Consider the following 24,522-nt stretch of genomic DNA (forward strand, 5'->3'; position numbering starts at 1 on the left):
AGTACGAATCTATTCTCCAGAAACCAGATCCAAGGGAGCACGTTGAATCCACCAGTGATTCACCTCACACACCAGATATCAACCCTAAACAACTCCACTATTCCAGATCTGAAACCTCTCGAACAAAAACTCGCAGAAATCCCTCACACAGAAAACCCTAGTTTCACCAACACCCCAGCAACCGAAGTAGTTGCCTTCTCCAACACTCACACAAGATCAATCACTCAAATAACCGTGAAAGATCACAGTGAAACAATCGGAGACTCATCGGTGAAGAAGAAGAGAAGAGAGAATTCAACAGTCGAGAGAGAGGGTAGAGAGAAGAAAGAGTGAATCGAATGTCAAGCGGCAGAGAAGAGAGGCAGGGGTGTATATCGCCCGGGCATTGGGCTAGGGCAACCACCAGCCCAATTTCCATCTGGGCCTCATTTAATTCACAGCCCAAATAATAGTCTACAGCCCAATTATCCAACCGTTTGCATGAGGACAAAAAACATGGGATGGTAAATTTATATCTCATCACCAATATCGTTATTATATAGTGCTACTATTATGTCGGCATTTCTATTGTTATTCTTATATCTTATCACCAATATTTATGAAGTTTCTATTTTAAATAGCATTATATCACAAAGAAAAGAGCAGCATTATATCACAAAGAAAAGAGCCATCCTAAAATAAAAATATCTTGATGAAAGTCAAGATATTGGTCGAGTTGTCAATACGGTGGTAAATACAAAATTTAAAGATCAATATAATTTTATTGCAAAAAAAAACCCAAAAATTGCATGGGAATGCATTTTCATTTAAATTGATATATTGCACACTCAACGGCCTATTCATAATAATTACAAACATCCAACCTTAACACATAAAATAATTTATTTATTTTAAGTCCGTAAACAAATTAAAAACCAAGATCAAATGAAGGCGCATCAAAAATCCCAAAATTTTGTTCTTTAATTTCATCAGAACCTACTATTTTTTCTGTTGAGTGCTCTGTTTTTTTCTTGAACAGCTTTGTAGCTTCTTCTTCTAGTGCATCAAGATCGATCCCTTCATAAAAATCATCGTCTTCGAAAATATCTACGGCCTTTTCCATTGTCTCTACATGTACGTGCGCAGTCGAGTTCTCATGTGCAGCCCCGGAGAGTAGAGAGAACTCCGTGTCTAAATTAAGCGTTGGTAGGGAGTGTGCTTGGTGGAGGCTTAGTTTTCTTTTCCGACTATCCGGCCTGCTCTCGAACATCTCTGTGGGAACCCCGTTGCCTGCATCTTTGTTGTTCCTGGCAGTTGATTCAAAGCCAGTCTGAGGAGCATCGTCGCGTCCTGTTCCTGTTGAGCTTCCGCTTCCATCCATTTTGCTGCTTTGAACCACAGAGTCGGGACTGTGGTTTGTCGGGAAGCTTGGGGGTCTTGGAAATGGAGATTGACTGAGTAACGATCGCCTGCCATTGAATTGAACCGGTAAAAATAATGTAGGATAATCCACTACAGACTCTGATGAATTGAATGATTTTGAGATCATACAATCATATAGTCTTTCAAATACTCGTAAGTTCAATCTATCATCCAACGTAAACAGCCTTCAAAAAGGGAAGATGATGGGTGTTATTGGTAACCTGTATATTGCCATCATGTCAACCCTAGTGCTGCCAGCTTGGGTATTAGAAGTTGTAGGATTGAGCCCGTCGTCTATAAAGCTATCCTCAAACGAACTGTCCTCTTGTACATCCTCCTCGTCATCCGACGCCATAGCATCAGATGATACCCTAAACATGAAAGAGCATTAAGGTAGGTAAAATACCTCACCTATATAAACTGTAGAAGGTGCACTTACTCAGCTTCCTCTTCAATATATGTTGCAGCACCTTTTGCTTGCTTCTTCTCACCTGATGGGGGTTGGGGTGGGGTTAGGGTTCACAAGAAATTTAGTATTCACCGGAAAGTCGATGTATAAACTTGAGTATTAAGAGACTTCTGCAAGCATAAGTGACCTGGTAAATTTGCATTTTCATTGATGAAAAGAATACCTTTGAGAAGCGTAGTGGATTTATGATGGCTAATCCTTCTCGAAACATATTTTTCGCCTGCACCAGTTGAGTTTCTGGATTCTGTTGGAACTTTCCTGTTGCAATCTCCAAGCTTCCGCAGCCTACGGAACTTGAACGGCTGCTCGACACTTTCGGGCTGGACACCACAATCTGGAGTCCAGTCTTTACTGCTACTCGTGCCCGAGAGTTTAGTAACAGGAGTTCGCAGCTCATTTGTAATGGGAACAGGTGAGGAGCATGCTCCCACTGTGCCCGTGTTGCAATCTAGTGGAGGTGTTCGAATGCCATTGTCGATATCCATCTCCCCCAAGCTGCCATTTATATCTTCCCTCTTGTCATGTTCACAAGAGTTTAGGAGACGCTCAGTTTCCAGATTTGGGGGAGAAACGAGAGCAGGACAAACGATATCATCACCTTGGTTGCCCTTCCACGTCCCTGCATCAGAATTGCAGACAGGCATTGATGATTGTACATGTATATGAGGAATGCTGCAATGAATACATACCAGAATCATTTATCGGAGATTCTGGAACAACTCCACTTTTGATTAAATTAGTCAGTCTCGGACTAAGATAGACATCTATAAGATCCTGGTCTGAAATATCCATTTCGTTCTGCATTCTGCTTGAAACCGGGGAATGGAGAATTTCCTCAGCCTCGTCGAACTTCTTCGCATCCTCAGAAAAGAGGTCACCTACACTAAATTCATGTACTGTCTGATTATCTATAGGTTGCAGAGGAATCTCTGCGCACTCCACACATTCATGCATTGAGTGATCAAGAGAAGCCATATTTCTAGATTCCATTCGTTTAGAACTCGAATCTAGAGGCACTTGAGGTAATGATAAGACCAGGACATTTCCAACACTATCGACAGACACAAATTCTGAAGCAAAGAGGAAGGTATGAAGCCAAGTTTTTGGTTTGTGAGAGTCTTCGCTCTGCAAATCTTTCACAGTCACTTGAAGCTCTCGACCCGATTCTTCTGCTTCTCTATTCGATTCCTCTTCAGCAGGATCAGTATACCTCTCTGAATCTAGTACATTCCAAACAAGAAAACCATATAGAATTAAAAAGCAGCCAAGCATGAAGATTCTAATGTTGTGTTAATACAGCTACTAGATATATATGCTGTGCTTTTTTTCTTTTTTTGAACCTTGATAGATCAAATGACGCTACATCTATCGAAATGGAAGTCCCAGACAGCAAAGGCCTATCTTTTGCCAAATAGTTACCTTCTATAACATTATCACGAGGCTCTGCCTCTGAAACTCTCAAGCAAGGATCTAGAATGACATCGTCCTGAATCAAGATAGTATCTCAAATTATTCCAAAACATAGCCTACTGGATATAGACGAGCCTGTTGTGAACAAACAAACAAACCTCTGCTGAGGGATTGCGATCGTGAGAATACGGTAGGTCTTGCAAATCCTGCATGGTATCTATTAGTATCTGCGTTCGAGATGAATGCAGCACACTGTTTGCAGGCGATGGATATGCCTGGAAGTGAGGAAAAGCAATGAGAGATGGTCTCCAAGCATCTTCTTGAGTGGCGACAAAATACTTGGCAAGCGAATCTTTCTCAGCATCTGTAATTTTTTCCTTGTATGCTGGCCCTGGAATGAGTTCAGAATCCTTTGCTTTTGACCCACAAGGAACAAATTCTTCAATTGACATTTCAAGAAATTGCAGTTCTGGTTTGAGAAAATGTGGAACCTGCAATTGCGCGTGTAAAGGTATAAAAAACCTGGTTATATATCTATAATAATGATTGTGTCAGGCAAGTGAAACATAATCTGCAGAGAAAGCATACCATCCTTGGACTCGGGTGGAAATTAAAACTCTTTGTGCCACCATGTATCATGTGCTTACTTATAGACTTGCCATTCGCTAGCTTTTGCTTATAACCTCTCAATTCTGCCCCTTCGCATGCTAAAACTAGTGAGCTAGTTAAGGGAACTGCTTATGAAAAGGATTTAAGGTGATTTGTAAATACGATGTAACAAGTCAGATCTACATACGAGAGACACAGATAGAAAAGGATATCAACTCGTCCTTCCTGGTTCCTCCCGGTTCGCCCCATGCGTTGAATCATCCTCAGAGGCGAGATATTAGCATCAAAGCATATGACAAGATCAACTTCCATGATATCAAGACCTTCCTCACCGATTGAAGTTGCAACAATGACATTGTACCCGCCTGTCCGAAATTTCTATAGACAGAAGTATATAACCACTGAGAACCGAACAGCATACCACAAATAGACAAAGCAGTACCTCTAAAACTGCTTGTTGAATTTTTTGAGATTGTCCTTTTGAGTTTTTTCCTGCAAAGAACAATAAGGTCAAAAATTAACTACAAAGTACAAAAATTTACCAAGAAATATAGCAACAGCTAACAATTTGAGAGCACATAATAATGGTTGAGGAGAATTGATAAACGCACCCGCGTTTTGTCCAATGAATTCTGTAGCTTTAACAGATTCCCCAATGTGTTTAAGTGCATCAAGTATGTCCCTGAATTTGAATATTAAAGTCAGAACTAAATTTTTCTTATATCTATACATTGATTCAGCATAATATGTTACAGAAATCTAAGAAAGAAACTAAGATCAAGGATTCAAGGTCACCTGACACTACCCCTGAAATTTGAAAAAATTATCACCCTGGAGTTTTTTGGATCTTTTACCTCTGCACCAAAATTCCTTAACATGAATAACACCGCATTTTTGCCCATATAAATAAAAAATACTCAACTAAAGCAAAAGGCCAAAGAAAGTTTCCACACAATAACATAAAGCATATCACTGTCAAAGAATAAAAATCACAATGCTACGTACTAAAATGTTCAGTCAGTACTTCCAGCATTTTTGTTAGTTTGGGGCTACGGGCACCGTGGGTAATAGTTTTCTGCATTATAAGTTTTGCTTTCAAAATTGCTTCATTTCTGCTTAGTAATCGTGCAAACCACCTGCACATTGGAGATAACTTTAAACAAAAGTGGAGATAGATTTACGGATCTAAATGCTGATTAACAGTGGCATACCCTTTTTTCAATTTTTCATCAAGCATCTCAAATGCAGGCCTTATACCATGGCTTGAAAGCAATTTCCTGAGATGGTGCAACGTAACAAGAGCAGCAAAATAACCCATGAATTCACCATGCCTTGATAGAGGAACACTTGCAGGCGGCTTTTTGCGAAATGTCTCCTTTGATCTTAGAAAATCACAGGGGCTCAACTATGTTTTACAAAAACAACAGGACATGGGTGTGATTTTTCATTCAGCTAAAAGGATGTAAACAAATTTGAGAATCTGGCAGTCCAGTGATCTGAAGTTCAAACAATAGGATACATGAACATACTGTCTTGAAGTCTCTCTTAGGAAGCAGCCCAAATGAGCAAAGTTGGGCATGATATGGACGTCCAACTTCCAAAAGCAGACTATCTATATCGATCGCTTCATCACCCATTGATACCTAAAAAGAAAAATCTTATACTCTCATATGATTCCTAGAGTATAATTCAGTTATTCATGTATGTAACTAGTAGTACCTGAATTAGTTCTATCTTTCTATCGTGCACATAAGGCTGTACATCAGGATCACTTTCACTCCGGTATTCAAGTGTTGATATTTGAAGATTGTCAATGACATGCTGGATTGTCTTCTGGTTAGCTGAATTATGACCAAGAAGAACAATTTAACAAAAGCAGTCTGAATATAAATCAACATCTTTTGGGTGCAGCACTTACATCCAGGTGTCGCAGACAAACCTAATATTCTTAGTTGGGTGGAAGCATCCATCAACTGCAACATTGGTCAAATTGTATAAGTTTTTTTCATCGAATGGGGTGAGTAATTAACAGGCAAGTTTTAATCAAGCTCTAAGCTACACCAATGAACTCTATGTGCTCGCCTATGTGATCCACTTAGCATAGCTCATGAAAGAATGCATTGGTTTAGGCTGTACTATGTTTTGATAGTTCAAGTCAAATTCAACTCACTTCACTCCAAAGAAGTATTTATAAGCCTATTAATTTTCAAAGTTTTACTAATAATTGACATAAATTGGAGAAGTAGATGTATAAGCAAAATGAATGATAAATACAAAACAAAGGCCTAAAAACATATTTCTTTTGGTATTTAGTGCATTTTTCGATCTAAATATATAGCACAAGAACGCATGAAAGAACTAAAGAAGTAGTACACCTCTCGGACAGCTACACAGTAGGAATAGTTTCCTGACGCATGATGTGCCTCATCGATCACCAGGCACACCAGATTTTTCACCAAACAGGATCCTACATCATATAAATTTAATGAAGAATTTTTCAGTCAAAGTACCATATGAATATAAAAGCAAAGCAGATAGAAGTCCTCATAATCCTGATTTTCATGGAAAGACAACCCAATAGCAAATACAGAAAATGTAAATCTGGACTAGTAATCAAAAGCCTTAGAATCATAACATATTGTTCAATTTGCTATTTTACTAGAAAACATCCATGAATCAAGGAGAATTGAAAATTAAAGTTTAGCGAAGCCATATATCTCACTGTAGAGTTTGTGTAAGTAGATCTTTAACCATGACCAATTTTATGTAATAGTACAAGTTTGCACCAAGTGCTATATTCATGATAAAATTGAAATGGAAAAACGCTGAGCCAATGCAAGTGATTTTTCAAGGCTTCCCCACACTTATAAAACCAGAATGATAAGTATATCACAAACATATGAGAACTCTGGCAGCTCATTTATCATCATTTTCTAGTTCCCACATATGATGTTGGATTATTTATGTTTCAAATTTTGCAAAAGCACACAAATAACATATCACAACAAGTTGAGAAACAGACCAGAATGTATATCCTTCTCTAACACTTGTGAGGTAACAAAAAAAACGCGTTTGCATTTCCAAAATTCTGCTCTTCTCGAAGGACTTTTCTGTCCCGTTAGATCAATAGTCCACTCCTAAGATCAGTTGAATGACATCTTTTTAAGTATCGGTATCAATATGAACCATAAGAAATGTAAGTCCGAGAATATTGTAATAATAGGCTTACTTGCGGAATTCCAACAATCTTATGGCAAGCTTCTATTTGTTGCAGCACTAGTGGTCGAGAAGGAGCAGCAAAAACTATTTTTCCTGCAGAAGAGAGTTTGACAGTGGTCATTAGCGTGATTATCAGCATGCTATATCCTATATACTTTGACAGTGGTCATTCTATGATGTCTTGTTACAACTTGGAAATACTAATATACTCCATCCATCACATAAAATAGAGACTTTGGTGACAAGTACGACAAGGGTTTTAATGCAAAATTAGTCAAGTAGGATAGAGAGAGAGAAAGGTAGTTGAAGTAGTGATGGTGGATAGTGGGATGACCATATCATTAGTAGTGTAATGTGTGGTGTATTCATTCCAAAAATAGAAGGGGACTTTTTTGGGGACGGAGGAAGTGTAGAGCAATATGAGTCCATCATGTGAGTACTGATAAAAACATAAGAACATCTTTGTTTCCTAAATTATTTAACATATGAAAATAATGCAACACGGATAATATTTAAAGCATATCACCCACATGTACTTTCAAGTTTCAAATATCATGGATTTGTTCTTGTATTTGGAATTTTTTTAGCCATCAGGCCATAGAAAAATCACAGATTACTTTCAAGGAAACACCTAATTTTGTGGTCATTAGGATCAAACAAATGGATAAAACATTTACTGCTAATGTGCGACTTATCTTTTTTGTATGGTCTGACTGGGTAAAGATTTGTTATGTTTTCATAAAACACCTAAGAAAGGAAATATATGATGTCCAATTCAAGCACACTCGCGATAAAAGGACATAACTGTGGCATTTGATTACTGAGACATGTAGTATGTATATTTTAATTACCAGCGGTGATCCGCATTTGATGATTGAGACAATGTAGTATATTATTATTACCAATAGTACAGGATCACATACCTTCAGGAAACCATCTGAAGAAATTATATATGACTACTGCAGCAATTAGAGTTTTGCCAAGTCCTGTTGGCAGTGCCACTAAAGTATTGGCAAACAGTGCAGTCCTGGTAATAGATAACTGATATTCACGAACGGGGACATTAACTGACACGAAACACAAGTGGTGAGTAAATTAACAAGTTGTGTACTTCCCAATGATATTCATAAAACTAAAATAAATAAAATAGATTCTATAAGTTTTTCAAACTAGCTTGTCACAAGAAACATGGAACACGAAGATCAATCACAGTGACCTCGATTTCTAAAGGCTAAAGCAAAGAAAATTCGATCGACACCTAAACACTTTGGGAATCACATGACACCTAAACATTTTGTCAAAGGTTTGTCTTAGAAGTACATCAGCATCATTTCACTTTTCAAAATTCACCTTCTTAAACGATGGCCCCATAAGGATTCTGTCATATTTCTTGTACACATTTTGTCAAAACATACATCCTTTCAATGTAGTTGCTCGTTCTTATAACTCAACAGAAATAAATAAACCCTTATAAATAGGTTTTGAACCCTTGTACAAAAAGAAATACCCTTTCAACTAATTTACCACTAAGATAGTCAGCTGTTATGCATATGATCAAGCTGTAAACTGTACACACGAAATCCAAGTCCTCGTCATATTATTTAATTCCCTAATTTTGTTTCCAGCAACTTCAGCTTCCCCAGGACTAAACATAACATATGCAGACAAGCCTTCCAAGATCACAAATAAACACAAACCAACAAAAGAAAGACATAATACACATGCATATATGTATGCATACCAGGGTAAATCCATGTCTTGGCAGCCTCAGCATCAATCTTAACAAACTCATTAAGCTTCTCAGATTCTTGACAAATATTTTCCCCAATACTACTACTCATACATTGCTGCCCACGCGAAATTTCCACCCTTTCTTCAAATTTCCTCGAATTGAAAGACGGAGCCCCAATAAATCTATCTAAAGTAGTCTGCCTAGTCGAAGGCGCTGAACTAATAGCATCAAATTTCCCCGTTTTCCGCATTTCTTCATCCACATTCACAAACATCTCTTGCTTGCAATATGAATTAGGAACGGCTGTGGCAGCAGCAGCCTGGCACGCCACGTCGATTTCGTGCACAGCTGCTTCCCAATCGAATTCCTATTTCATATGAATAAAATTGAAAACAACATAAGACGCATATCCAGCAAAATTAACAAAAAAATAATATAATAGAAGTGAATAAATTGAGGTTTACATCATCGTCGTCCATGATTCGCAGAGGAGAGGCGGTGGATGCCAAAGCAGCTCTTGGTGAAGTACTAGTGTTGAATTTAATGGTGGGTTTTGGGGAGGGAGATGAAGCAGAAAACCTCGAATTCGAGTCAGAAAATTAGCGGCAAAATTCCTCATTTTCATTTATTTTTATTATTTGAATTCCAAATGTTGCTGGAGAGCCGACCCGGTAAATAGAATTAGAAATGTTAAAAAACCGACCCAAATTTATTTAATTTAACTTAATATAACCTTAATTCTTTAATTTAGCAATACGATACATATTGTTATGTTGTCTAAAACGTGACTTTATTTTGGTTGACATTTGATATTATTACATAAGTAAATCATGAAACTGTGTTAGTGCCAAAATTATTGATTGATTGCATAGATAAATCAATAGTTTAGTTGCAAAATCATAATAAATCAAAAATATCATAGTTTACAGTTTACACACAAATTTTAAAGGTAGTATGCAAGACAAACGTTTAGGAATTTAGTGGCAAATTAACCTTAATTCAAATACCTATAATAAATGAAAATGATTAACTATATTTTTTTTTTCATTCGAGCAAAAACTCACATGTAGACGTCGGGATGGGAATTTACTCGAATCATTTTTGGCAAAATTCAATGTACTAAATTTTTTAAACTCTATTCTCTTTTATTAATATTCCCTCTCTATTTTTCCTATTACTTTATATGTTTTACTCTGTCTAATAGTACTTCATGTTGACTCAACTAAATTTACTAAACATAGATTCTTTAATTACCGTAATCAAAAGAAACGCTTCAACTATAATGAGAGTTAATAAATATTTATTTCCTTCCCAATATAATTGTAAAACTGCAATAAGTGTGTGTACACCTATAAAAGACAATCCTTGTATCCATATTCAGCATACATTCCAACCCAAATATTTACACACAAACAATTGGGGTTGAGAAAAAAAAAGTCTAGAAAAGATGAAGAACTTTGCTATCTCCTTCATATTTTATTTGGTTGTTCTACTACCTATGTTCGCCCCTTCTCTAGGTACATAGTAGGAGTAGTATATATATGTTGGAAAATTTAATTTTATGTAATTTTCATATGTATGTATATATAGGGGAGCGTTATTCTCCTATTCATCCCTTAGATCCTTTATTCTTTTAATATGGGCCGTTAGATCTCATTCATCAACGGTTCAGATGATCTGCATTATTACACTATAATGGTGCATTATTAGTCGGTGTGCATTATTCAATTGAAAATCTGCATTATTACACTATAATGGTGCATTATTAGTCGGTGTGCATTATTCAACTGAAAATCTGCATTATTAAATGACATGTGGCACCAATCTAACCGTCAGATGACAAAATCGTGAGGCTGAGATTAAAAAGAACAAAGAACAAAATATACAAAAAGGAAATGAATGCATCCCTATATATATATATGTTGAAATATTTATTTGTTATAACTATTGTTTTTATTTTTTAGGGCAAGAATTGAAATATTGTCCAGCTCCAGATATTCCAAGAATAGGTGCATGTGGTAGCAATGGAGAAAGAGATTGTTTTTTGAAGGTTGTGGGATCTAATCCAGCTAGCAGAATGCCCAGAAAAATTCGTTGTGTTGACATAGGAAAAAATAGAAGCAAATGCACTGGTCAGATTGTGTGCTTTTGAATTAGGGGTCACTATTTTATAAAAATAAAGTAATTAATGTATTTTACTTTATTTACAACTTATTGAGTGAGAACAAATGATCAATGGCATTGTCATGATTAATCCCATTTATAAAGTTAATTTGATTTAAGTTAAAAGATTGTTAAATGGTCTCCTGTTTCTTGCAAATTTATATAAATGTTTCTGGCTTTGGTTTGTAGTTTCAAACTTTCAATTAATGACAGCATTTCAAATTAACAGTTGGATTGATTCTAATTAGTATATATGAAAATGTTAATCTCGGGTCATACTAGGTTACCATCATCCTAGCATTAATCATTAGATTATACAACGGTCATGATTTTAATTTTTATGAGCTTCTGATTATTGAGTGTTAATACACATAAAAAGAAAAGCTAATACTCCTTCAATTGTGGTTATATTTATGATGCTACTTACTAAGTTTTTATTGAACATTGATATAGTGAGAAGTCTATAGTGATATACTGGTGACAAATCTATGTTGGTGTGGACGTGTGGTTGTATATATATTGATATAGTGAGTCTATGGTGATATATCGGTGTGTTTGTGTTAATATATTGGAATGGTTGTATATATTTTATAAAATGGTAATAGTATTATACAATAATGTATTTAGGCTTGCTTAACCGGCCGATTCTGGTTCTATCCGGATTGGTTGACCGGGTACCCGGTTACAAATTTTAATGAATCCCGAATTTGGTTCCAGTTCGAAACCGGAACCGATTTGTAGTTTTAATTTTAATTTTTTAAAATAATTCAACATCTAGAAGTATATCAATTAATACCTAAAAATTCAAATAAACACAAAAAAAAATACAAAGTAGCAAGATAACAATATTCATCATTCAATATTCTAATACCTAAAAACAATAATTCAATAAATACCTAAAAAATCTAACACCTAAAAATTAAAATCAACACACAACAAAATACAAGTATACAACCAAATCCCAATAAGAAAATAATATTAAAAAACTATAATCTTAATCACTCTTTTTGATTTTAGTAAAAAAATCGATATATTACTACCTTTAATATTCACTTTAAACTTAATTTTTTATTAATAATTTTTTTTAAAATTAATTATGAGTTATCTTAAAAAAATTAAATCATTTAATTTGAATACATTAAAATAGAAATAATGTATATTTAAATAGGTGCGAATCAACAAATAATTTTGATCTAATAAAGACTGAAGATGGATCACAAAAAGAAAAAAATAGTCTTTTTGCAAAGGTAGTAATCCCTTTTGCTAATAGAATAATCAAAAATATTTTAAGAATATAAAACAATGATATATTATTCGATTCCTGATTCCTCAATGTATTAGTATATGATATACTACTATTATTGTATTGATATTTTTAATACATTATGTTGCTATTTAAGATGAATTTATAATAGATATGGATAATTGTCAAATAAAATGGAGACGATGAAGTTGAATGGAAAGAATTCTATGCGAAATATCTAAATCCAAGGAATAAAACGTGTAGGATATTATGAATCATTTGAGAGAATTTATAAATTAATTAACTACCCTAAAAAAAGATTACAATATTACTCTTTCTAAATAAATTAAATCATAAATAAAACATGACATTTTTTCGAGCCATTGGATATGAAATTAAACGATTCAGATTTGACTGTTAATATCTAAATCCTCATAAATTATTTATTACAGCCCTATCAATGTCGTTTACATATATCTCTATGTACTATATTTGACATTCTTTTGGTAAATAAATTCCATACTCACCAAATTCGCAGCTAATTGATTATGCTCCAAATCAATATTTCATCAAACTATAAATTCAGATTTTCTTACTCGTTTCAAAATAATATCTATAAAAAGATCCCAATGCTGATCCCAATCCCTCTAAACCTTATATATCAACTGAAAATTCGAAGGAATAAAAACATAGAGAAAAGATGAACAAGTTTGCAATCACCTTCATGCTCTTTCTAGTCTTTCTACTACCTTTATTCGCCCCATCTGCAGGTACGAACCGTTTCTTATCACGAGGGTAGATGGAGACCATTATTAATCCTTTTGTAAAAAGAAAAAAAAATCACTTATGTTATGAATATTTGAACTTTTCCTATGCATAATTTAAATCTTGATTTTATTTTGATTATAATTTTTTAGGACAACCTAAGAAATATTGTCAGGCTCCAAGTATTCCGAGGATAGGTGGATGTGGTGAATATGGGCACAGTGATTGTATTGTAAGAGTTTTGGGGGCTTATCCAGCCAGCAAAATGCCCTCTAAAATTCGTTGTATTGGTGTAGCCAAAAACAAGAGCATTTGCACTTGCCAGATTGTTTGCGACTCTTGAATTAATATTGAGAAATTTTATTTCAACTTTTGAATGATTTGATTTGGGTTTTTGCCAGTCAATGATGAAAGTTTGATCGAGTTAGAATAAGATTACATTGGCTCATGCTTTTGTGTTTGATTTTTTTATGTTTCTTCCAAATCTGCATAATTATTAGTCAATACAAATTGCATCATTCGAGCACAAACTCACAAACGTTACCAAATTCATTAAAAATTAAAATCTTAATAAAGTCGAAAATTATATAATTAAATTACTTAAAAAGCTGCAAAATTACATACTTAAAATCCTAAACAAAGCCAAAAAAAACTACATGCCTACTGATAGAAATCCATGGGTTCCATCATATAAAACTAATTGGTGATAGGAGGAGTGGCCCATGAAATTTATATAGTAGTTTCAGTTTTCTTTTGGGTTCCATCCTAAAACTAATTGGTGATAGGAGGAGTGGCCCATGAAATTTATATAGTAGTTTCAGTTTTCTTTTTAACACCGATGTGGGACTCGGTGGGACAGTTATATGTTATTTTTTCTAGTTTCAATTACCAACATCCTCCCTAAAACCCTCCAAGTTATCGGTGGGACAGTTATATGTTATTTTTTCTAGTTTCAATTACCAACATCCTCCCTAAAACCCTTCAAGGTGAACTTGGAGGGGTTGGACTTTTTTCTCATCGATCCCTCAAACCCCCTCAAACCCTTCAAGGTGAACTTGGAGGGGTTGGACTTTTTTCTCATCGATTGGACAACTGGCCCATTTTTTTTTCGATCGGTTGGACGACTGGCCCAAATTTTAAGCCCAAATATACTGTTGGGTCAGTCATTTTTTCGGTTTTAGCCCAGATATACTGCTGGGTCAATTAAATTTGACCCACAGTCGGCGATCCGCTCTGATACCATGATAGAAATCCATGGGTTCCATCCTAAAACCAATTGGTGATAGGAGGAGGGGCCCATGAGACTTATATACTAGTTTCAGTTTTCTTTTTAACACCGATGTGGGATAATTATATGTTATTTTTTCTAGTTTCAATTACCAACACCTACAAGGCTACAGACACAAATCTTTCTGGAGTCCTAGGATCATCTTCCAGTGTACATCCGGGTTCATAGTACTCGTGTCTGCGTACAAGGCTCTCTGCAACACTTGATACATGGTGGCTCTATTCGCCTCCCTCGTCTCCGATGAATCTGGGGACGTCACACTGCTTGAGCTGCCAACTCTTTCCTTGCCTATGCTCTTCGGTGCCTTCATTCTAATCGGATGGCGCATTGGCTCTTGGTTCACTCCCTCGCTCACTCCACGAGGAACATCTCCAATTGGCATTTGAAGAAATCGCAGCTCTGGTTCGAGAAACTGTGGAACTGATACGACCCTTTGTCGTATCCCTTTCTCCGGCGTCCTTACGTAGGATCGGCGGCGATCTAGTTCGTGGCTGTGCGCGGAGCTCCTCCGTCGGGCAGCGGCGTGACTAGGGTTGATAGAACAATTCACGATTGTTTGTGGAAAATAATATTTCTTTCATTGATTGATTGAATTCCTAAAATGATAACACCCTATCTATTTATAATGCTAGAATATCAACTTAATGAACAAGAAACAAATATATGAAAAGATATTCAAATCCCTAATAAATCTAAACTATACGAAGGCTCATATCAACTCTCCCCCAGTTAAAATCCACCTTGTCCTCAAGGTGGAAACTACGAAGCAACAAAGTGTCGAACGCAGAAGCTTTGACGAGGCATCTCCTCCGGGATCAAACACATATCGAACAGTTGAATGTCTTCCTTTATCACCTCCAAGAACACTCAAATATGGCGCGTCATTGCACGGAGGGATGAATCGCGCATCGACGACGAGTGATGTCGAACGATGAACAATACTTGGAACATAGGCATCAACGAAATCCACATAGAAATAGGCAATTGTCCTTACACCAGTGCAATCACCACCTCTCTTAAACCCACAGTTCGCACCATCCGTCAATGACATTTGAGCCACATTGAACGATGCGATTATCTTCTCCCCTTTACCAATAGAACCACTCTCCTCTTTATCTTCTAGCAATGTCTCCTCTTTATCTTCTAGCAATGTCTCCTCCTCTTCTAGCAATGTGTCCTCTTCGACAATCTTCTCATCATATACCCCGACGAGCCCTTGCAGTGGCATATTGTCGGTCTTATCGATCTCTTCTATGGCCTCGTCGTTTGGAACATCAAGATTAGAGCCCCCATTGTGAGTGGCATTGTTGGGAACTTTCTCATCGTAAGTGGCCACGCCCTCATCTCCCTCCTCGGCGTAACACAATAAACACTGTTTGCACACATGACCCACCACCCATTTATCTGGGCAGTAATAACACAGACCCAACCGAGCTCGTTCCGCCTTTTCTGCCTGCGAAACCCGGACCCTCGGCGGTCTTGCCTGATCAACCGGACGTCCCGGACCTCCCTGGGTCTGAAACGGCGTCGGTAAAGGTTGCGATAACTGCTGCGCCGGAGTACTCAACTGTAGCCTCTCCTTCATAACTAGTTTAGGGCCTTGATGATCAAAACGATCAAGCACATCCTCCAAGAAATCCTGCCACGTCACGAAATCGTTATTTGCAAAATAGTTGAATACCCAATCCGCCGCTGGTTGATCAAATAACATGACCGCGTAGTGCAATCGTTGGGCATCGGGCATCATCAAATGATTGAAGTAAGATTGGACCCTCGAGATCCAATTTGATGCATTTGTCCCCGCAAAACGAGGAGGATGCATTTTGACCCGCTCCGGTTTGACATACCCCGCGATTTGAAACCTCTGATGTGGGTCCCAGCAAGACGGCGGGCGATCGACTGACTGATCGTACCCGTTGGACTGGTTACGAGATTGGCGATAACCCATTTCCCAAGGTTTCTGTTGACGAAAATCTTCATCATCGAAGTCCTCTCCGTACTCGTATCCCAGTGGAGGTTCTGTATAGCGAGACCATGCGGGTTCCAGGTTCTCAAACCGCCGATCAGTCTTGTCTCTCCACGCAATCAGCTTATCCAAGCGATCCAGCAGGCGATCCAGTTTAAGGCTAACCGGATCATCATGGTGTGACCCCTCTCCGGGTCTGTTCTCCATCTCACCGTCGTCGAACGGCCGACAGTTGTAATTCCCAAAATCACGACATCCAACCGGCTGTTGGCGACGTGAAAAGACATCGGGTCGGGACGATCCCCAAACCGACTTACCGTTGTTGTTGAAGCGTTTCATGAGTACATAGGATGAAAGCACCAGTTGATACGACCCTTTGTCGTATCCCTTTCTCCGGCGTCCTTACGTAGGATCGGCGGCGATCTAGTTCGTGGCTGTGCGCGGAGCTCCTCCGTCGGGCAGCGGCGTGACTAGGGTTGATAGAACAATTCACGATTGTTTGTGGAAAATAATATTTCTTTCATTGATTGATTGAATTCCTAAAATGATAACACCCTATCTATTTATAATGCTAGAATATCAACTTAATGAACAAGAAACAAATATATGAAAAGATATTCAAATCCCTAATAAATCTAAACTATACGAAGGCTCATATCAGGAACCTGCAATTGGAACCATTCATGCCACCATTTATCATGAGATTACTTATAGACCTCTGTTTCGCTTGCTTTCGCATATAACCACACAATTCCGTCCCTTCGCATGCTAAAACTAGTGAGCATGTAAAAGAAATCGCTTATGAAAAGGATTTAAACTCATTTGTAAATGAGATTATTACCAAGATCCCCATGCGAGAACCACAGATAGAGAATAAAGGATATCAACTCGTGCTTGCTTGTTCCTCCCAGTCTGCCCCATGTGTTGAATCAATCCTAAAACTATATCTTTTGCTATTTAGTGCATTTTTTTATCCAAGTGTATAGCACAAGAACACGTGAAAGAAATAATGAAGCAGTATACCTCTCGAATGGCTCCACAGTAGGAATAGTTTCCTGTTGCACGATGTGCCTCATCTATCACCAGACACACCAGATTCTTCACCAAACAGGAGCCTACAACATATAAATATATTATGAATCATATGAAAACCCTAGCAACTATTTTATCATCATTTTCTAGTTCCTTCATATGATGTTGGATTATAGTTCCTACATATGATGTTTCTGATTTTGCAAATGCACTCCAATAACATATCACTACAAGCTGAGACACAAACCAGACTGTATATCCTTCTCTAACGCTTGTGGAGAAACAAAAAAAACGCATTTGCATTTCCAGAATTCTGCTCTTCTAAGCATCCCTCCAGTTAGATCAATAGTCCACTCCTAAGATCAGTTGAGTGACAGATTTTTAAGCATATGTACCAATATGAAACATAAGAAATGTAAGCCCGGGAATGTTATTATAATACGCTTACTTGCGGAATTCCAACAATCTTATGACAAGCTTCTATTTGTTGCATCACTAGTTCTCGAGAAGGAGAAGCAAAAACTATTTTTCCTGCATAAGAGAGTTGTCAAGATTGTTGAACACAACGTCAAGCATAGTATATTTGAAAATAGAGTAAAAACCTTACATGATTGTCAGTGGTCAATCATACTATACCTTATATAATTTGACAGTGGTCAATCTATGATGTATTGTTACAACTTTAACAAAAACTAATATATATAGCAATGAAGTCTAGTACTCCCTCCGTCCCAAGATATTAGACTCGTATACCACTTTGAGATGTACAAAGAGTGCAGTCCTTGTAATAGATAACTGATCATCACGATGAGGGACATTTACTGCCAATTAAAAAAAAAGTGGACGAATAAATTAAAAAAGTTGAGTATATCATGATAATCATACTTACACAAAATAAAACCAAGTAAATAAATAACTAAAACAGATTCCATAAGTGTGTGAAACGAAGTGACCTCAATATCTAAAGCAAACAAAAGTTGATCAACATTAACACTTTGGGTATCACATGACAAGCACTACTGGTAATTTTGTCGAATCTTTGTCGCAGAAGTACTACAGCAGAATCTCACATTTGCAAAATTTCACCTTCTTAAAAGATGGTCCATAAGGATATCTGTCATATTTCTTGCACACATTTGTTCAAACAGCCTCATCTCAGAATCAGCTCATCAACACTGCAACACATACTTTCCTTCAATGTAGTTGCTCATTCTTATAACTCAACAGATAGAAATAAAGCATCAAAAGTAGGTTTTGAACCTTTGCACAAAAAATGAATACCATTTCAATAGATTCCCACTTTACCATTAAGATAGGCTGTTGTTATGCATATAATCAAGCTGTAAACTGTACACAAGAAATTCAAGTCCTCGTCATATTTAATATCCTAATTTTGTTTCCAGCAACTTCAGCTTCCCCAGAACTAAACACAGCATATGCGGACAAGCTTTCCAATATCACCAATGAACACAAACCATAATATGTACATATACACATGCATATATGTGCATTTACCAGGGTAAATCCATGTCTTGGCAGCCTCAGCATCAATCTTAACCCCAACACAAAATTCCAGCATCAATTTACGTGGCGCAGTGCAAGTTGATCTCAAAAAGTAAGCTTTCCGCAACAAAGGAAAAAAAAACGATATCAAATTCATACCTTCATTGTAGTCTAGTATGTATTGGATTGTAGTAAATGCTTGTTGACGTTGTTGGTGTTTGGATTCGAATTAGGACCAAGTATATTGTCTTTATTCAGGTGTAAGTATCTGCAATTCTGTCCATCCGGAATCAACTGTGTTGCCCTTGCAGGCATTGTTGTTTAGTAGTATTTGTGAATGAGTTGTTGGTGTGTTTTGCTCGATTAGTGATCTCTAAATATAGAAAACTGCTGTCTAATTTTGATCAACAACAATAATAATATAGCCAAAACAACAACCAAGTCCAAAACTACAAGTCTACAACAACACATGCTCATGCAACTCCAATATACCTTTGGATATATTGCCAATGAATTAAAAATAAATTTTATTTTCAATTATTGTTGATCGAAATTCCGAATCATGCCAAATTTCAATAAAAATTTCACTTTTTAATCAAAAAAACAAAGTGTGTTAAAAACTAAAATTTGGATGTAATTCATATTACCGGTGTAGTGGCATGACAATAAAAAATGTGAAAATGTCTGATAGTTATTTCTTAATACAATAATAACCTTGGCATTCATACATGACTTTCCATCTAATGCCCAGCTCGGCCCATGTGATGCTCGATAATGTCGTACTCGAGCGAGCTCAAGCTCGAGCTTAAGTTGAAGGCTCACGCACATGTTTGAGAGCAAACAAATCCGAACATCAGGATACTATTATTTATATAGTGCTTTGGAAATTAATCTTTCTAAATCATGAATCATGTGTTCTTGAAGATTTGTATAGTATTATTCTTGGTATACTTTTTTATTACATGTAGTATATGTTATCCTTCCCAAAATTTGGTATTTCCATACAAATAAAAAGTGATATGTGCTAGATGTACTGCTGCACACACATTATTTATTTATTTTAAATGTCTTGTAGTACAAGAATATTGATGCTTCAGCTGTATACATAATTACATGTATATATAATATACATATCTTATTGTTGGAACCATCTTAATTTATAATTGGGTGTGACATATCCAATCCAACCACATCTTGCCTGTACATTGTCAGTACATAAAATTTCTATTCATGTTTGAAAATTGAAATTTCTTAGTATGATTTAATATTGATTTGAGAATCTTCTAGTGATAACTTCCTTTGTAGAGATTAAGAAAAAGACATTGTACTTCTTTCTTTTATCAAGTTCTTGGCATGATGTTGTTTGAATCCCATGATTAGTTAACTGAAATCACTTTCGACTCGAAATTAGATCTTTTATATAGAGAAACGGGATACACATTGCGTCGTACGTGAGTGCAAAAACGTAGCCAGTTGGAATCTCAAGATTAGTTAACTCATAACTATTTTCTTACGTTGATGCTACATCCGGTGAAGTGAAATGAGACGGGCGATGTATACAATTTCCTCGAATACATAATCATATGGAGTAGCTAGGAAAAAAGAAAGGTGAAAGGGATCCAATGAAATGGGTGAAGGAGTTTGGTGGTTGTGTAGTAAAGAGAATCAAAAGGAATAGAAAAAGTAGTAGCATGCTTTTCTGAAATTAGGGTGTGAGAAGACAGACAAAATAAGGTGACTTTGATTCCCTCTTTAATTCCTATGCTTTCTTGAGTATTTTTTTCATGTGCACTTGCTGCCATAAATATGTTTTAAAAAAATTAATTCTTATATAATACGAGTACTCCCTCCGTCCGCGAATAGGAGTCTCGTTTTTCCATTTTAGTCCGTCTGCGAATAGGAGTCCCGGTTCACTTTTATCATAAATGGTAATAGGGTCACACCTTCCACCAACTCATTCCACTCATATTTCATTTAAAACTAATATATACAAGTAGGACCTCTAACTAATATATACAAGTATGACCTCTATTCAACTGACTTTTTTCCTCTCACTTTTCTTAACATTTTTTAAAACTCGTGCCGTCAAGAAATGAGACTCCTAATGACGGACTGAGGGAGTATAACCTAGTAGTATAAATTATTGGAAGAAGCTTGCAATATTCCAAATTATGCATTTGCAGAGAGAGAAAATAGACCAAGAACAGAGTGTCGGCATGAATAACATCCATTTTGTTCCGGTTAAACTAAACAATAATCTCACGTCTATCTCTCTCCATAAATAAAAAAAATGTAATGAAAACAGAGACCTCATCGAAAGAAAAAGTCAAACCAATTATTTCAATCAGTAAATTACTCAAAACAGAATGAATGAGTAGTGAGTACAGTCAATTATTTAATAATTTAATAATCACAAACTTCAAGACTCAGGTTTTTCTGCACTGAAATATTTACTCCTAAAATCATACACAACTCCCACAATTTTCTATTTTGAAGCCAACATTCTCAAATTTGTTGTTCCATAAAATGCAATGTTGCCTAATTCAAGAAAGAGGGCAAATGACTTAATTACTTAGCAAAGCCAACAACAGTTAAAAAATAAATACATATGCACATTTTTACCCTAAGCAATAAAAAAAATTGAAAAGGTAAAATAAATACTACTACAAGCAAAGGAAAAATATTGGAAGTGTATTGAAGCAAACTCATTTTTTTCCAAACTATTGTGAATCTTTGGCCGTTTCGTTGCCGCTGTTGCTTTGTTGCGGCTGACTCTTGTGGTGGTGGTGGTCCAAATTCATGCCGAGATCGATTATGTTGTGGTTGTTGTTTTTGTTATTATTGTTGTAGGCGTTCATGGACGCTAGCATTCCCATGTTTGTCTCGGTCACGCCCAACCCGACCTGATGAACCGGTTGCTGCATAATCGACCCAAGTTGAACCGGGTTGAACCGCCCGGTTCCTGAGAACTCGAACCCGCCCATTCTTTGCGCAGTGGTTGTCTTGTACTGCCACTCCTGCTGCCCGGCCGTCGTCGCGGCGGCACTCCCGGTGACCGGGAGCATCCAGAAGGCATTCCCGACATTGCCGGCGGCGGGGGCCACCGCCCACATGGCGGGAGCCGGGATGTACCCAGCCGGCTGGGATGAACCGGGTTTGTTCTCCTGACCCGGTTCTTGCTCATGGACGCCGGTTCTCGCTGATTTAGGAGAACCGGCGCCGCTCGCGTCTTCCCTGAACCGTTTCTTGAGGTAATTCTCATCCGGGTCCTGCCCGAAATGGGAGGCGGAGGTGAGCTGGTGGTGGAATCCGAGCATCCCGCCGGCGCCGCCGAGGAAGAGGGGAGCGGACTTCGACGGCGGGGCGGAGATGGTGGTGCCGCTGCTCCGCATCGACAGGTTGAGCGTCGAGAAATTCGCCGGAATCGTGCCGGTGCCGGTGGCGGCGACGATGGCCGGCTCGGCCTGGTGGAGGAGCCACTCGATGGTCTCGCCGTCCGACTTGTGGCCGAGCTCCCGCGTCAGTTGGAAGACGCGGGCGGCGCACAGGGCCGGCATCCGTATGCGCCGTCCGCGGCCGTCCACCTTCGTGTGGCGGTCCTTTGAAGGCTTCTTGGCGACCTTAGTGGTCGCCAAAGCGCTGTTGTTATTGTTATTTTCATCGCTATTGCTTATGATGGCTGTGGAGGCGGCGGAGGAGGTGGAGGAAGGGGAGTGGGCTAAGTTTGTTGGTTGTTGGAGTGAGATGGAGCCCATGAATGGACCATGGGGCGGGGCTGGACCGGACCCAGAACCGGGTTCGGTTTGACTTTGGAGGCGGTGGTGGAGGAGGTCGCGGTGGTGGTCCGACTTGGAATTATTATTGGCTCCTTGATTTTTGGTGTGTGTCTCCATAAGTTCCATTTTTTTTTAATTTTTGAGGGGAGGTTTGTTCAAGAAAATCAGATCAAACGCAGCCCCAATCATAGGATTCAAGAATCAAGAGAGAGAGAGAAGGGGAGAAAACAAGATGCAAATGTAAATGCAAAGTCTGTAGAGGCAACTGAGCAAAAGGAAGAAGGAATTGGTGGTTGACTGGTGTCTTTGGAGAGAGAGAGAGAGAGAAAGTGGGGGACCAGACACAAAAAGATGAATAAATGTTTGCAGAAAGAGAAGCCCACCCCACCCGTGGGGTCTTTCTGCAATTAATATTTGTCACAGTGCATTTTAGCTGGCTCCATCTTTTGTTTTTTTGCTTTTATATACGAGTAGTAGTATTTCACCATTCATATTATAAGACTTATGCTTACTAATAGTAATATTTATTGATGCGTATAAAATCTCTATATATATATTATCACCGACTACTATTACATGACGTGTGTAATGAAATTGCTAGTATATTTTTATAGCTATCTTGTGAGTGATGTGCGATTCCGTCGCCTTGGTGGCCTCCACATTCCGGCCCGACATCATGTGAGGGGGTTCAATCAGGGTACGCAGTAGCCCGTTAAGGGGGAGGCTCTAACCCACTGGCTGCCAGAAGCCCATCTCCCAAGGCCTCACACTTGTGACTGAGAGATGGAAGCAACTACACGACAGCAGTGGGATTCGAACCCAGGCTCATTGATATAAGAATGGTGTTTTGTGCTTGGGGGCAGTCGGTCACTGAAATTAAATTGTGGAAGAATCACTAAGATTGTACTATTTGAAAGTATTAAATTATGGTTGGATCAACTGTTTAAATAATGGCTTAATTGATTCCAAAAAAATATACACATAGTCATAATAGAATTAAACTGGAATGTATAAAGAATGAAGAAAAAATCGATGTTGATACATGCGGTGTCCATATCTTTCTCCGGTGATTCCCACAAACACACCACCGCTATAATTTTTAGCGGTATACAAATTATTTACGTGGCTTAAATGACTAATACTATGAATATGAAATACTTACTTTTTTATATGGGATTTTATATAATTTTATTTTTATAAATTAAGTGGACAAATAATAAAATAAGAGAGATAAACTAGAAATGTTGTTATTTTCATTTTAGAAAATATGTCATTTTTAATGGGACAACTCAAAATGAAAAATTGTACATTTTTTAAGAGCATCCACATCGGCGAGCACAAGCTCGTCCGTCCGTCCGTGCCAGCGGCGCTGATGAGCTGTCCGCCGCTGCGCTCTTGCCGCTGGCGACGTGGCAGCTTCCTATTGGCCAACGGTATAGCCGTTGGCAATTTAATTTTTTTAAAAAAATCAGATTTTAATTAAAAAATCTTATTAAAAAAATATATATTATCACACTTCCCAAAAAATTATATCCGTTTTCTACCCACTTTTAATTTATTTTTCAATTTTTTCCCCAAAAATACACATTTTCATCTATAAATATCCCTACTTTCACACCAAAAATTCACACCACACTACACAATTCTCATCTAAGAGCATCCACAGTCGTGCTCTTGCCAGTGGCACGGTTGTGGGCCCGGGCCCACTTTTTCTGCCTGCTCTCTGGCAAGAGCACAACACCCACAGCTGTGCTCTTCCGCAAGAACGAGCACAATTAATTTAAAATTCAATTAAACAAAAACATTTCCATTATACTAAAATTCATTAAAAAAACCTAAATAATATTACAAATGACAAATAAAATAAAAAACGACATAATTAAAATCATAAAAATTAAAAATTACATAATTAAAATACTAAAAATTAAAAAAACCACTACTCATTG

General features: G+C 37.4%; 2 protein-coding genes and 1 long non-coding RNA gene across 3 annotated transcripts; all 3 read right to left on the bottom strand.

Moving 5' to 3' along the window:
- Nucleotides 1-734: 734 nt before the first annotated feature.
- LOC121806807 (DEAD-box ATP-dependent RNA helicase FANCM) lies at nt 735-9,448 on the bottom strand. Its single transcript, XM_042206963.1, has 23 exons — nt 9,305-9,448; nt 8,850-9,207; nt 8,032-8,175; nt 7,119-7,201; nt 6,912-7,026; nt 6,265-6,356; nt 5,808-5,862; nt 5,609-5,730; nt 5,419-5,532; nt 5,101-5,294; nt 4,895-5,025; nt 4,685-4,745; nt 4,501-4,571; nt 4,332-4,381; nt 4,102-4,267; nt 3,869-3,996; nt 3,439-3,771; nt 3,290-3,356; nt 2,560-3,090; nt 2,034-2,489; nt 1,841-1,892; nt 1,623-1,772; nt 735-1,448 (listed from the first exon to the last, which is right to left on the bottom strand). The coding sequence occupies exons 1-23, from the start codon at nt 9,317-9,319 to the stop codon at nt 908-910; spliced, it is 4,029 nt and encodes a 1,342-aa protein (XP_042062897.1). The 5' UTR covers nt 9,320-9,448; the 3' UTR covers nt 735-907.
- Nucleotides 9,449-16,927: 7,479 nt separating this feature from the next.
- LOC121804981 lies at nt 16,928-18,633 on the bottom strand. The gene is made up of 6 exons (XR_006051233.1): nt 18,384-18,633; nt 17,934-18,118; nt 17,746-17,828; nt 17,545-17,653; nt 17,289-17,380; nt 16,928-17,206 (listed from the first exon to the last, which is right to left on the bottom strand). It is a non-coding gene; the product is annotated as an uncharacterized LOC121804981 (long non-coding RNA).
- Nucleotides 18,634-21,339: 2,706 nt separating this feature from the next.
- On the bottom strand, nt 21,340-22,986 carry LOC121793265 (transcription factor TCP23-like). The gene has a single exon (XM_042191338.1). The coding sequence runs from the start codon at nt 22,700-22,702 to the stop codon at nt 21,521-21,523; it is 1,182 nt and encodes a 393-aa protein (XP_042047272.1). The 5' UTR covers nt 22,703-22,986; the 3' UTR covers nt 21,340-21,520.
- Nucleotides 22,987-24,522: the final 1,536 nt, after the last annotated feature.

Source organism: Salvia splendens, chromosome 1, assembly GCF_004379255.2.
Source record: "Salvia splendens isolate huo1 chromosome 1, SspV2, whole genome shotgun sequence".
NCBI lineage: Eukaryota > Viridiplantae > Streptophyta > Magnoliopsida > Lamiales > Lamiaceae > Salvia > Salvia splendens.

Bases quoted from the DNA above. Each gene is read 5' to 3' on its own strand.
- LOC121806807 (XM_042206963.1), bottom strand. The intron at 3,997-4,101 runs ATATCCTTTTCT...TAACTAGCTCAC, and splicing joins GAACCAGGAAGGACGAGTTG to TAGTTTTAGCATGCGAAGGG. The intron at 2,490-2,559 runs GTATGTATTCAT...ATTCTGATGCAG, and splicing joins ATCTCCGATAAATGATTCTG to GGACGTGGAAGGGCAACCAA.
- LOC121793265 (XM_042191338.1), bottom strand. From the start codon at position 22,702: ATGGAACTTATGGAGACACACACCAAAAATCAAGGAGCCAATAATAAT.